Below are 15,000 nucleotides of genomic sequence, written 5' to 3'. Positions count from 1 at the left end.
AGACAAAGAGAGAGAGACAAAGAGAGAGAGACAACGAGAGAGAGGGATAGAGATGAAGGGAGAGAAACAAAGAAAAATAAACAAAGAGAGTGTGTAATGGTTGGTGTACTGCTGTCCTTGTCCATTTACCCCCCAGCTGAAAGGCCAGTAGTTTAGTCAGAGGAACTCGGACGGAAGAGACATCTATTGATCTGATTCTGCAGTGTCTACAGAACAAACACAGGATCACAATAAACGCAGGGGAGGAGAGGGATGAAGTGAGAGGACAGGAGAGGGGGAGAGGAGATGAGAGAACCGAGGATGTGGAGATGTGCCGATGTGACCTTCAGTAAGACACTTAACCCTAATTGCTCCTATAAATCGCTCTGGATAAGAGCGTCTGCTAAATGACTACAATGTAATGTCATGTAGATGAGTAGCTAGATAGATGAGTCTCTCACGGTAGGCAAAGTAGTTGAAGAGGGGTCCGGTGAATCCGTCCTGCAATGCAGGATCTTTGAGAGAGGAGAGGAGGGGCTCCAGCTCCTCTGGGGAGTACAGGCCTGGAACCTCACCTACAACACACATATAACACACACTGATCTCAGTACAGTACAGGCCCCAGGCCAGTACCTCATCTACAACACACATATTACACACACTGATATCAGTACAGTACAGGCCCCAGGCCAGTACCTCATCTACAACACATATAACACTGAACTCAGTACAGTACAGGCTCCAGGTCAGTACCTCATCTACAACACATATAACACTGAACTCAGTACAGTACAGTACAGGCCCCAGGTCAGTACCTCATCTACAACACATATAACACTGAACCCAGTACAGTACAGTACAGGCCCCAGGTCAGTACCTCATTTACAACACATGAACTCAGTACAGTACAGGCTCCAGGTCAGTACCTCATCTACAACACATATAACACTGAACTCAGTACAGTACAGTACAGGCCCCAGGCCAGTACCTCATCTACAACACATATAACACTGAACCCAGTACAGTACAGTACAGGCCCCAGGCCCCATTTACAACACTGAACTCAGTACAGTACAGGCTCCAGGTCAGTACCTCATCTACAACACATATAACACTGAACTCAGTACAGAACAGGCCCCAGGCCAGTACCTCATCTACAACACATATCACTTTAAACTGAAAGAGTACAGACTCAGCACCTCACCTGGGATTTATGACACATGGTTTCATTTGATTTTATTCATCATCAGACATTGTGTATTCCATTTGTGTAGTTGTTTATATGCGACTGACCAGAGGACAGCAGGCTGTTGACCATCTCCAGGAAGGCTGGATGGACAAACTGATAATCCTCCAGCAACAGCACCACCTGTTGGCCATCCAGACCTGCCAGCTGCATCACCTACACAGACAAGAACACACACAGTCAGGTGTGTGTGATTTGCAGCACGCTTTGCCGTACACACACCAGTGCTTCCCTATGATTTACTTTCAGCAGCAGTGGTAACGTTAGGGGGGGGGTCCGGGGGCATTCACCCCCGTGACACCATCTGAAATATTATTATCCCTTTTCAAAAGCATTATCACCTGTAGCCCAACTGATGCAACAAAGCGACTTTAAATAAATAGTCTGAAGCATGAGGTTGTCCATCTGCATTTACCTCATGGAAAAACCCCAAAAAGACTGAATGCATCAAATTCTACAAATATACCTTGTAACTTGTCATTTTTTCTGGATCAAAATGGGGCATAGAGGGTGAGCGTGGTAGGAGTGTGACAGTGGGCGTGGCCAATGGAGTGGTCTCCAACTGAACATTTTAGAGACCCTCCTCTTGGCCGCAGAGACAACATTTTGCTATTTTAAAGCACATTTCCTGCAATTATACACATTTTGGCATTGGGCAGAGAGGAAATGCGCCATTTTAAAGCTAATTTCCAACAAATCTAGATATTTTGGCATGGGGCAGAGAGAGAATGTGCTGTTTTAAAGCTAATTTCCAACAAATCTAGATATTTTGGAATGGGGCAGAGAGAGAATGTGATGTTTTAAAGCCAATTTCCAACAATTCTACATATTTTGCAGTGGCTTATGCCATGTTCTTATGCTATCGGAGTGACTAAAACATAATAACAAAATGAATGCCCCATGCCATGACATCTTTGGAATTTTTGATTCTCCCTGACTAATTTTGGTGATAGTTAGTTCTCAACGATCTTATAAAAAACAGAAATAGGTCCATTATCTTTTCTACAAACGTTATATCTGGTTTTAGTAGTGAAAGTTAACACTGAAAAAGGTTTTCCATTTCAAAAAAGTTTAAAGAAATCTAATAAAATAAGTCTACCTCGGCTAAACGAATATAGGGGAAACACTGCACACTAAAACATTAGGTCACAGAGACAGACAGACACAGAGGTATGACATCTTACGTTCTTCAGGTCATTGTTGAAGTGTTTGAGTGAGTATCCGCGGGAGATCTTGGGTGTGTAAAGTGTGTATCCATGCATGTGTGAGACCAGGGATGTGGCGGTGCGTCGCCCCACCCCGCTGCGCCCGGCCAGGAGCAGAGAGCCCCCCGGTCGACTCAGGACGCGGTCCACACGAGACACAAAGTGACACACCTCCCAGAACAACAGCAAATCCAACTCCCTGTTGTCACGACCATACAGGACCACTCCCTACAGAAGGCAGAGATACATTAGTACACACACTCTCTCCCTGTCCTACACAATACAAACACACACCGACACTGACCTTGTGTATGACCTGGCGTAGGTCGGCAAAGTCGAGGCGTCCCAGAGATTTACCGTGGGGGGGCAGGGACTGACCAGGGGCCATCACTCCCCCTCCCTCAGACGCACCCCACGTCACATAGAAACCATCTGCAGGGAGAAAATACACCGTGTTAAATACACACCTAACTACACACACAAACCCAACCCACAGTCATACAGTATATAGAGCCACTCTGTCGAGGGAGAGGAGCCCTGAGATGTGTGCGTTTTACCTGTCATGTTGTCGAGTGCGTCGGAGCCCCAGTCACCTCGTATGACAGAGGAGAGGATGTTGTCAAAGGAGTGGATGTCTTTAGAGGAGACCAGTCTGTCTCTGAACAGCCTCTTGGCCTCATAGGCTACCACCTCCAACACTGAGTCTGTTATATTACAGTTCCCTACAGACAAAGACAGGGGTTAATACACACTGGACAAAACATTCAAAAACGCCTTCCTAATATTGTGTTACGCGCATACCCACCCCCCCCCCCTTTCCCTCAGAACAGCCTCAATATGTTGGGGCATGGACTCTACAAGGTGTTCCACAGGGATGCTGGCCCATGTTGACTCCAATGCTTCCCACAGTTGTGTAAAGTTGGCTGGATGTTCTTTGGGTTTTGGACCATTCTTGATACACACAGGAAACTGTTGAACGTGAAAAACGCAGCAGCGTTGCAGTTCTTGGCACAAACTGGTGCGCCTGGCACCTACTACCATACCCCGTTCAAAGGCACTTAAATCTTTTGTCTTGCCCATTCACCCTCTGAATGGCACACATACACAATCCTTCTTTAACCTGTCTCCTTCCCTTAATTTACACTGATTGAAGAGGATTTGACAAGTAACATCAATAAGGGATCATAGCCTCCACCTGGATTCACCTGGTCAGTCTGTGTCATGGAAAGAGCAAGTGTTCTTCATATTTTTGTCCACTCGGTGGATACTACTACATTATACCATACTACAGAAAGACACGCAGCATCAAGACAGCTCAGTGTACACACACTAACACACCAGAGAAGAGAGTTGAAGTGATGAGAGAGGGCGTTGTGACATACTCGGTGGATACTACTACATTATACCATACTACAGAAAGACACGCAGCATCAAGACAGCTCAGTGTACACACACTAACACACCAGAGAAGAGAGTTGAAGTGATGAGAGAGGGCGTTGTGACATACTCGGTGGATACTACTACATTATACCATACTACAGAAAGACACGCAGCATCAAGACAGCTCAGTGTACACACACTAACACACCAGAGAAGAGAGTTGAAGTGATGAGAGAGGGCGTTGTGACATACTCGGTGGATACTACTACATTATACCATACTACAGAAAGACACGCAGCATCAAGACAGCTCAGTGTACACACACTAACACACCAGAGAAGAGAGTTGAAGTGATGAGAGAGGGCGTTGTGACATACTCGGTGGATACTACTACATTATACCATACTACAGAAAGACACGCAGCATCAAGACAGCTCAGTGTACACACACTAACACACCAGAGAAGAGAGTTGAAGTGATGAGAGAGGGCGTTGTGACATACCTTGTAGAAAAGGTAAGCAGCAGGAGGGAGGAGAGCAAAAAAACGATGAGTCATGGAAAAAAATAAGTTTGTCAGCAAACGCTTTTAATTAAAATTAATGATTGGACTCCCTATCACAGGGAGAACACATTGCAAGAGGGAGGGAGGGAGTGACAGAGGGAGAGATGAAGGAGGACAGAGAACGGAATGATGAGAGAGAGGGAGACGGGCGACAGAGGGAGCAGAACAGGGGAGAGGAAGAAAGCGATGGTGAATGCAGGAGACAGGGAGAGAACTACTGACTTTCAGAAGATATTCTGAAATATCCAACAGCAACTAGAATCAAAGGCCAGTACAGTATAAAGTTACCGTTACCAAATAATGAGACGTTTTCAACGAGAAGTCAGCAACAACAGAGAAAACCCATGCAATTAGCAGTATGAAGTATTGCAGAAAGAAATGAAACTTTTTGGGGACAACTTAAAATGGGTCCCAAAAAAAAGATGTGTAGTGCAAGGGTTCCCAAACTGTTTGGGCCCGCGTCCTCATCTTTATACCCCACCTTGTAAAACAAAGGTAGGTAATCAACGGCCAATGTTTATTTGGCCTATGACAGTCTATTACAAATCAGTCTGACAGTATTTTGGAGAGTAATTCAATCTGAATGCAGTCTGGTTTAACGTGACTGAAATGCATCAGAAAGGTATCGGGAAGTTCAGAAGACCATCAAGTGATAATGATATTTTTTCCCCGGGTCTGATTTAGTTCCTGGTCTTGTCCACTCTGTTCTAACGGCTTGTGGGCATAGTAGAGGGAAACAGGAAGTCCATATGTGTTCCTGAGAGTCTTATCTTTCAGTGATGGGGTCATAATATTTTCTAGCTTAAACCATTTAAAAAATGTGTTGGAAGAAAACAGAAACCATTCTGTTTATTACAGACGTATCTAGCAGCTACTGGAGGTTACTGAAATAACCCCGGTTCTGTGAAGCAAGCAAAATGAACCAAGGGGAAACCCTGGTGTGGTGATTGTGATCTAACCACATGGTTTAACAATGTGGTTTGACTATAGGTCTCAGTGGACAATGAGCCGTAGAAGCAGAGGCAGTAGTGTGAGGTGTGATCTGACCTCGTGGTTTGACCGTGCTGTTGTGGTTGACTCACCTGCGGACAGGTCGTATCGCAGCAGGCTGAGCACCCACTGGGTGAGGACACACGGAGTGAACAGGTAGTGACTGTGGTCATCCACCGTGAACTTTGCCTTCACCTGTGACCAGAGAGATAGAAATACACACACACACACAATACAGCCACATACAGGTGTGTGTGTGGTTTAGATTTGCCTCCCTAAGAGTGAGGATTAGATATAAGAGGCAGTAAGTAAGTGCTGTGATAACAGCAGTCTAATCTAAAGCTGCTGCTTGGAAAGACTAGAGCAGCTTAACGCTGAAGCTTTACTCTGATAACACATGAACTCATCTGAGACAGCACACACACCTGTTCATAGACCTGTACCAGAGACCCTGCTAGCTGGTGTGTTTTCCCAGTGCTGGCCCAGACTGCCTGGCTCCCAAGGCTCCTCTGGAGAACAGGCTGCAGGTACGCTGAGTAGATGGTCTGGAGCTGCTCCCTGTCTGGATAACTAGAGAAGAGAGCAAGTGTCAGTGTGTGCGTGCGTGCATGTGTGTGTGTGTGTGCGCGTGCATGTGTGTATGTGAGGAGAGTTGAGCAGCTCCTCACTCACGGAGGGGGGGGGGGGGGGGGGGGGCTGCCGCTCCAAATTCGCTCAATTCATTTAACCAACACCCATATAGTTTTTGTGACTGCCTGGACCTACCAATTGGTTTTGAAGTATTACAATCAAACCATATGATTTGAATAAAAAGTATTATATAATCATGAAAAAGAGAATGTAAGTAGCGCTCATCATTTCAAATAGTCTACATGTCATATTAAACAGCATATAAACTCTCTAAATAGGTCAGGAGCCAGACAGGGAGACTAAGAAAGAACATAAATTAATTATTTAGGCTATATTATTTCAAATATTTCAAGGCTAGAGCCTACAAAGAAATACATTGTGAAGCATTAGCGAGTGTGACACACTAGCCTGGTAGGGACTTTAAGAGCTCAGTATTTAAACAACATTCGTTGTATTAAATCATTACAGTCTATAAATTGCGCATACAGGGTGTGACCTCCATTGAATTAAATACAAATTAATTATTAGGCTCAGTCTACAGTGCCTTCGAATAACTGCTTAGAAACACGAGGCCAGTCTACGGTGCCTGGAGAGCCGGCCAGTAGCGGATAACATCCTCTCTCCTCTTACAGAGCTACTGGGGATGTGAGACAACCTTTTGGCCACTCTTACAGAGCTACTGGGGATGCTGAACAACCTTTTGACCCCTCTTACAGAGCTACTGGGGATGCTGAACAACCTTTTGACCCCTCTTACAGAGCTACTGGGGATGCTGAACAACCTTTTGACCCCTCTTACAGAGCAACTGGGGATGCGAAACAACCTTTTGACCCCTCTTACAGAGCTACTGGGGATGCGAAACAACCTTTTGACCCCTCTTACAGAGCTACTGGGGATGCGAAACAACCTTTTGACCCCTCTTACAGAGCAACTGGGGATGCTGAACAACCTTTTGACCCCTCTTACAGAGCTACTGGGGATGCTGAACAACCTTTTGACCCCTCTTACAGAGCTACTGGGGATGCGAAACAACCTTTTGACCCCTCTTACAGAGCTACTGGGGATGCGGAACAACCTTTTGACCCCTCTTACAGAGCAACTGGGGATGCTGAACAACCTTTTGACCCCTCTTACAGAGCTACTGGGGATGCTGAACAACCTTTTGGCCACTCTTACAGAGCTACTGGGGATGCTGAACAACCTTTTGACCCCTCTTACAGAGCAACTGGGGATGCGGAACAACCTTTTGACCCCTCTTACAGAGCAACTGGGGATGCTGAACAACCTTTTGACCCCTCTTACAGAGCTACTGGGGATGCTGAACAACCTTTTGGCCACTCTTACAGAGCTACTGGGGATGCTGAACAACCTTTTGACCCCTCTTACAGAGCAACTGGGGATGCGGAACAACCTTTTGACCCCTCTTACAGAGCTACTGGGGATGCTTTTGACCCCTCTTACAGAGCAACTGGGGATGCTGATGCGGAACAGAGCTAACTGGGGATGCTGAACAACCTTTTGACCCCTCTTACAGAGCTACTGGGGATGCTGAACAACCTTTTGGCCACTCTTACAGAGCTACTGGGGATGCGGAACAACCTTTTGACCCCTCTTACAGAGCAACTGGGGATGCTGAACAACCTTTTGACCCCTCTTACCAGGCTGGGCAGAGATCCAGAGTTGTTTTTTTTTATTTTCCTATAGGTAGGCCTAAAGGTTTTTAGGCAAAATAACCCTATCAAAATGGAAAGTTCCTTCAACGTGGGAATATGCCAGGCCAATTGGGCCAAAATCAATTATGGCCTGTTGTATAGATAATAGAACAAAAACTAAACTAAACTTTTTAGAGATCAGACTTTTAGTTTATAAATACTTTGCTACAATGACACACTTCGTTATCTACCTACCTTTTAGCATTTGCACGTAGTAAGTACACCCTCATGCTTTCATGAGATGTGTTTTTTGCACATAGTAAGTACACCCTCATGCTTTCATAAGATGTGTCTTTTCAGATTCCACAATGATTCTTTAGTTGTGGACATTACATCATCACACTCCCTCTCTTGCTATTGGTCCTCATGTTTTTAAGTCACCTTGATTTAGCATCTGTGTGTTTTATCAGTGTCTTTATGAAAATATTTAGTGAACTCCATGACAGTAGCTAAAGGAAGGGGCTATAACAGCACACAAGTAGACCACAAATGCATGATGGGACGGGCGCGCCCTGAGCTCATGAAGTGAGAGCTACAGGAGCACTACTGGAGTGAAATTGGAGTGGGAGAGAAGGTCGACGCTCCAGCCTTTGGGAATCTCGCTCCACGCTCCAGTCAAAATGGGTACACTCTGCTCCTCGCTCTGCTCCAGTCAAAATGGGTACACTCTGCTCCTCGCTCTGCTCCAGCTCACATACTGGTCTGTGTCTGTGTCCCTACTCACTCTATGGTGCAGATGCGCACAATGGAGGTGAAGCGAGAGGTGAGTGTGTGTCGTCCCACAGCGCCTCCTGTTGACATGGAGGCCACCACCTGGACGTTCTCCAGACCCACCCAATCCAGGTTCTCATCATAGAACCCATGGTACGTCAGCACCTAGAACACACAAGGGGGAGGGAGGAGAACTCTGTCACGTTATGACAGCTTGACTAATTTCTGTCTTACCCATCGATCAAGAAATAATGTATTTTCAGTGTTGCATTGAGTTGTGTTGTATTGCATTGAGTTGTGTTGTATTGCATTGAGTTGTGTTATGTTGTGTTGCATTGAGTTGTGTTGTGTTATGCTGTATTGCGTTGAGTTGTGTTATGTTGTATTGCATTGAGTTGTGTTGTGTTGCATTGAGTTGTGTTGTGTTGCATTGAGTTGAGTTGTGTTATGTTGTGTTGCATTGAGTTGTGTTGTGTTATGTTGTTGTATTGCGTTGAGTTGTGTTATGTTGTATTGCATTGAGTTGTGTTGTGTTGCATTGAGTTGAGTTGTGTTGTGTTGTATTGTATTGAGTTGTGTTATGTTGTGTTGCATTGAGTTGTGTTATGTTGTGTTGCATTGAGTTGTGTTGCATTGAGTTGAGTTGTGTTATGTTGTGTTGCATTGAGTTGTGTTGTGTTATTGTATTGCGTTGAGTTGTGTTATGTTGTATTGCATTGAGTTGTGTTGTGTTGCATTGAGTTGAGTTGTGTTGTGTTGTATTGTATTGAGTTGTGTTATGTTGTGTTGCATTGAGTTGTGTTATGTTGTGTTGCATTGAGTTGTGTTATGTTGTGTTGCATTGAGTTGTGTTGTGTTATGTTGTTGTATTGCGTTGAGTTGTGTTATGTTGTATTGCATTGAGTTGTGTTGTGTTGCATTGAGTTGTGTTGTGTTGCATTGAGTTGAGTTGTGTTATGTTGTTGTATTGAGTTGTGTTACGTTGGGTTGCATTGAGTTGCGTTGCGTTACGTTGGGCTGCGTTGCGTTGCGTTGCGTTACGTTGGGCTGCGTTACGTAGGGCTGCGTTACGTTGCGTTACGTTGGGCTGCGTTACGTTACGTTGGGCTGCGTTGCGTTACGTTGGGCTGCGTTGCGTTACGTTGGGCTGCGTTGCGTTGGGCTGCGTTGCGTTGGGCTGCGTTGGGCTGCGCTGCGTTGCGTTGGGCTGCGGTGGGCTGCGTTGCGTTGCGTTACGTTGGGCTGCGTTGCGTTACGTTGGGCTGAGTTGCGTTGCGTTACGTTGGGCTGCGTTGCGTTACGTTGGGCTGCGTTGCGTTACGTTGGGCTGCGTTACGTTGCGTTGGGCTGCGTTACGTTGCGTTGGGCTGCGTTGCGTTGCGTTGGGCTGAGTTGGGCTGCGTTGCGTTGGGCTGAGTTGGGCTGCGTTGCGTTGCGTTACGTTGGGCTGCGTTGCGTTGCGTTACGTTGGGCTGAGTTGCGTTGCGTTACGTTGGGCTGAGTTGCGTTGCGTTACGTTGGGCTGCGTTACGTTGGGCTGAGTTGGGTTGCGTTACGTTGGGCTGAGTTGCGTTGCGTTACGTTGGGCTGCGTTACGTTGGGCTGCGTTGCGTTACGTTGGGTTGCGTTACGTTGCGTTGGGCTGCGTTACGTTGCGTTACGTTGGGCTGCGTTTTGTTGCGTTACGTTGGGCTGCGTTTCGTTGCGTTACGTTGGGCTGCGTTACGTTGCGTTACGTTGGGCTGCGCTACGTTGCGTTACGTTGGGCTGCGTTACGTTGCGTTACGTTGGGCTGCGTTACGTTGCGTTACGTTGGGCTGCGTTACGTTGGGCTGCGTTATGTTGGGCTGCGTTACGTTGGGCTGCGTTACGTTGGGCTGCGTTACGTTGCGCTGCGTTACGTTGCGCTGCGTTACGTTGGGCTGCGTTACGTTGGGATGCGTTACGTTGGGATGCGTTACGTTGGGCTGCGTTACGTTGGGCTGCGTTGGGCTGCGTTACGTTGGGCTGCGTTACGTTGGGCTGCGTTACGTTGGGCTGCGTTACGTTGGGCTGCGTTACGTTGGGCTGCGTTGGGCTGCGTTACGTTGGGCTGCGTTACGTTGGGCTGCGTTACGTTGGGCTGCGTTACGTTGGGCTGCGTTACGTTGCGCTGCGTTACGTTGCGCTGCGTTACGTTGGGCTGCGTTACGTTGGGCTGCGTTACGTTGGGCTGCGGTACGTTGGGCTGCGGTACGTTGGGCTGCGGTACGTTGGGCTGCGGTACGTTGGGCTGCGGTACGTTGCGTTACGTTGGTCTGCGTTACGTTGCGTTACGTTGGGCTGCGTTACGTTGCGTTACGTTGGGCTGCGTTACGTTGGGCTGCGTTACGTTGGGCTGCGTTACGTTGTGTTGCGTTACGTTGGGCTGCGTTACGTTGGGCTGCGTTACGTTGGGCTGCGTTACGTTGGGCTGCGTTACGTTGGGCTGCGTTACGTTGGGTTGCGTTACGTTGGGCTGCGTTACGTTGCGTTGCGTTACGTTGCGTTACGTTGGGCTGCGTTACGTTGGGCTGCGTTACGTTGGGCTGCGTTACGTTGGGCTGCGTTACGTTGGGCTGCGTTACGTTGGGCTGCGTTACGTTGCGTTGGGCTGCGTTACGTTGGGCTGCGTTACGTTGCGTTGCGTTACGTTGCGTTGCGTTACGTTGCGTTGCGTTGGGCTGCGTTGCGTTGGGCTGCGTTACGTTGGGCTGCGTTACGTTGGGCTGCGTTACGTTGGGCTGCGTTACGTTGGGCTGCGTTACGTTGGGCTGCGTTACGTTGGGCTGCGTTACGTTGGGCTGCGTTACGTTGCGCTGCGTTACGTTGGGCTGCGTTACGTTGGGCTGCGTTACGTTGCGTTACGTTGCGTTGCGTTACGTTGGGCTGCGTTACGTTGGGCTGCGTTACGTTGGGCTGCGGTACGTTGGGCTGCGTTACGTTGGGCTGCGTTGGGCTGCGTTACGTTGGGCTGCGTTACGTTGGGCTGCGTTACGTTGGGCTGCGTTACGTTGGGCTGCGTTACGTTGGGCTGCGTTACGTTGGGCTGCGTTACGTTGGGCTGCGTTACGTTGGGCTGCGTTACGTTGCGCTGCGTTACGTTACGTTGCGTTACGTTGGGCTGCGTTACGTTGGGCTGCGTTACGTTGGGCTGCGTTACGTTGGCTGCGTTACGTTGGGCTGCGTTACGTTGTGTTGCGTTACGTTGGGCTGCGTTACGTTGGGCTGCGTTACGTTGGGCTGCGTTACGTTGGGCTGCGTTACGTTGGGCTGCGTTACGTTGGGTTGCGTTACGTTGGGCTGCGTTACGTTGCGTTGCGTTGCGTTACGTTGGGCTGCGTTACGTTGGGCTGCGTTACGTTGGGCTGCGTTACGTTGGGCTGCGTTACGTTGGGCTGCGTTACGTTGCGTTGGGCTGCGTTACGTTGGGCTGCGTTACGTTGCGTTGCGTTACGTTGCGTTGCGTTACGTTGCGTTGCGTTGGGCTGCGTTGCGTTGGGCTGCGTTACGTTGGGCTGCGTTACGTTGGGCTGCGTTACGTTGGGCTGCGTTACGTTGGGCTGCGTTACGTTGGGCTGCGTTACGTTGGGCTGCGTTACGTTGGGCTGCGTTACGTTGCGCTGCGTTACGTTGGGCTGCGTTACGTTGGGCTGCGTTACGTTGCGTTACGTTGCGTTGCGTTACGTTGGGCTGCGTTACGTTGGGCTGCGTTACGTTGGGCTGCGGTACGTTGGGCTGCGTTACGTTGGGCTGCGTTGGGCTGCGTTACGTTGGGCTGCGTTACGTTGGGCTGCGTTACGTTGGGCTGCGTTACGTTGGGCTGCGTTACGTTGGGCTGCGTTACGTTGGGCTGCGTTACGTTGGGCTGCGTTACGTTGGGCTGCGTTACGTTGCGCTGCGTTACGTTGCGCTGCGTTACGTTGGGCTGCGTTACGTTGGGCTGCGGTACGTTGGGCTGCGGTACGTTGGGCTGCGGTACGTTGGGCTGCGGTACGTTGGGCTGCGGTACGTTGGGCTGCGGTACGTTGGGCTGCGGTACGTTGGGCTGCGGTACGTTGCGTTACGTTGGTCTGCGTTACGTTGCGTTACGTTGGGCTGCGTTACGTTGCGTTACGTTGGGCTGCGTTACGTTGGGTTACGTTGGGCTGCGTTACGTTGGGCTGCGTTACGTTGGGCTGCGTTACGTTGTGTTGCGTTACGTTGGGCTGCGTTACGTTGGGCTGCGTTACGTTGGGCTGCGTTACGTTGGGCTGCGTTACGTTGGGCTGCGTTACGTTGGGTTGCGTTACGTTGGGCTGCGTTACGTTGCGTTGCGTTACGTTGCGTTACGTTGGGCTGCGTTACGTTGGGCTGCGTTACGTTGGGCTGCGTTACGTTGGGCTGCGTTACGTTGGGCTGCGTTACGTTGGGCTGCGTTACGTTGGGCTGCGTTACGTTGCGTTGGGCTGCGTTACGTTGGGCTGCGTTACGTTGGGCTGCGTTACGTTGCGTTGCGTTACGTTGCGTTGCGTTGGGCTGCGTTGCGTTGGGCTGCGTTACGTTGGGCTGCGTTACGTTGGGCTGCGTTACGTTGGGCTGCGTTACGTTGGGCTGCGTTACGTTGGGCTGCGTTACGTTGGGCTGCGTTACGTTGCGCTGCGTTACGTTGGGCTGCGTTACGTTGGGCTGCGTTACGTTGCGTTACGTTGCGTTGCGTTACGTTGGGCTGCGTTACGTTGGGCTGCGTTACGTTGGGCTGCGGTACGTTGGGCTGCGTTACGTTGTGCTGCGTTACGTTGTGCTGCGTTACGTTGGGCTGCGTTACTTTGGGCTGCGTTACGTTGGGCTGCGTTACGTTGGGCTGCGTTACGTTGGGCTGCGTTACGTTGGGCTGCGTTACGTTGGGCTGCGTTACGTTGGGCTGCGGTACGTTGGGCTGCGGTACGTTGGGCTGCGGTACGTTGCGTTACGTTGGGCTGCGTTACGTTGGGCTGCGTTACGTTGGGCTGCGTTACGTTGTGTTGCGTTACGTTGCTTTGCATTACGTTGGGCTGCGTTACGTTGCGTTGCGTGGGCTGCGGTACGTTGGGCTGCGGTACGTTGGGCTGCGGTACGTTGGGCTGCGGTACGTTGGGCTGCGGTACGTTGGGCTGCGGTACGTTGGGCTGCGGTACGTTGGGCTGCGTTACGTTGGGCTGCGTTACGTTGGGCTGCGTTACGTTGGGCTGCGTTACATTGGGCTGCGTTACGTTGCGTTACGTTACGTTGGGCTGCGTTACGTTGCGTTACGTTGGGCTGCGGTACGTTGGGCTGCGGTACGTTGCGTTACGTTGGGCTGCGTTACGTTGCGTTACGTTGGGCTGCGTTACGTTGGGCTGCGTTACGTTGGGCTGCGGTACGTTGGGCTGCGGTACGTTGGGCTGCGGTACGTTGGGCTGCGGTACGTTGGGCTGCGGTACGTTGGGCTGCGGTACGTTGGGCTGCGGTACGTTGGGCTGCGGTACGTTGCGTTACGTTGGGCTGCGGTACGTTGGGCTGCGGTACGTTGCGTTACGTTGGGCTGCGTTACGTTGCGTTACGTTGGGCTGCGTTACGTTGGGCTGCGGTACGTTGGGCTGCGGTACGTTGGGCTGCGGTACGTTGGGCTGCGGTACGTTGGGCTGCGGTACGTTGGGCTGCGGTACGTTGGGCTGCGGTACGTTGGGCTGCGGTACGTTGGGCTGCGGTACGTTGGGCTGCGGTACGTTGGGCTGCGGTACGTTGGGCTGCGGTACGTTGGGCTGCGGTACGTTGGGCTGCGGTACGTTGCGTTACGTTGGGCTGCGTTACGTTGGGCTGCGTTACGTTGCGTTGCGGTGCGGTACGTTGGGCTGCGGTACGTTGGGCTGCGGTACGTTGGGCTGCGGTACGTTGGGCTGCGGTACGTTGGGCTGCGGTACGTTGGGCTGCGGTACGTTGGGCTGCGTTACGTTGGGCTGCGTTACATTGGGCTGCGTTACGTTGCGTTACGTTACGTTGGGCTGCGTTACGTTGCGTTACGTTGGGCTGCGGTACGTTGGGCTGCGGTACGTTGCGTTACGTTGGGCTGCGTTACGTTGCGTTACGTTGGGCTGCGTTACGTTGGGCTGCGTTACGTTGGGCTGCGGTACGTTGGGCTGCGGTACGTTGGGCTGCGGTACGTTGGGCTGCGGTACGTTGGGCTGCGGTACGTTGGGCTGCGGTACGTTGGGCTGCGGTACGTTGCGTTACGTTGGGCTGCGGTACGTTGGGCTGCGGTACGTTGCGTTACGTTGGGCTGCGTTACGTTGCGTTACGTTGGGCTGCGTTACGTTGGGCTGCGTTACGTTGGGCTGCGGTACGTTGGGCTGCGGTACGTTGGGCTGCGGTACGTTGGGCTGCGGTACGTTGGGCTGCGGTACGTTGGGCTGCGGTACGTTGGGCTGCGGTACGTTGGGCTGCGGTACGTTGCGTTACGTTGGGCTGCGTTACGTTGGGCTGCGTTACGTTGCGTTGCGGTGCGGTACGTTGGGCTGCGGTACGTTGGGCTGCGGTACGTTGGGCTGCGGTACGTTGGGCTGCGGTACG

The 15,000-nt window shown here is 50.7% G+C and overlaps 1 protein-coding gene across 1 annotated transcript in view; it reads right to left on the bottom strand.

Moving 5' to 3' along the window:
* The window catches only part of LOC139401026 (cytoplasmic dynein 2 heavy chain 1-like), a gene marked incomplete at both ends in the record, with an annotated part of 16,482 nt that extends 2,842 nt beyond the window's left edge, over positions 1 to 13,640 (bottom strand). Inside the window, 10 exons of the mRNA XM_071145552.1 lie at positions 441 to 680; positions 1,273 to 1,381; positions 2,410 to 2,658; positions 2,735 to 2,862; positions 2,988 to 3,152; positions 5,455 to 5,557; positions 5,788 to 5,932; positions 8,429 to 8,580; positions 12,266 to 12,481; positions 13,476 to 13,640. Of these exons, the coding sequence (XP_071001653.1) occupies positions 441 to 680; positions 1,273 to 1,381; positions 2,410 to 2,658; positions 2,735 to 2,862; positions 2,988 to 3,152; positions 5,455 to 5,557; positions 5,788 to 5,932; positions 8,429 to 8,580; positions 12,266 to 12,481; positions 13,476 to 13,640 (1,672 nt within the window). The remainder of the gene's footprint in view (positions 1 to 440; positions 681 to 1,272; positions 1,382 to 2,409; positions 2,659 to 2,734; positions 2,863 to 2,987; positions 3,153 to 5,454; positions 5,558 to 5,787; positions 5,933 to 8,428; positions 8,581 to 12,265; positions 12,482 to 13,475) is intronic.
* Positions 13,641 to 15,000: the final 1,360 nt, after the last annotated feature.

The sequence above is a fragment of the Oncorhynchus clarkii genome, unplaced genomic scaffold (assembly GCF_045791955.1).
Source record: "Oncorhynchus clarkii lewisi isolate Uvic-CL-2024 unplaced genomic scaffold, UVic_Ocla_1.0 unplaced_contig_10469_pilon_pilon, whole genome shotgun sequence".
Taxonomy (NCBI): Eukaryota; Metazoa; Chordata; class Actinopteri; order Salmoniformes; family Salmonidae; genus Oncorhynchus; species Oncorhynchus clarkii.
The sequence above is the reverse complement of the archived record's forward strand: the minus strand, read 5'-3'. Positions and strand labels throughout refer to the sequence as shown.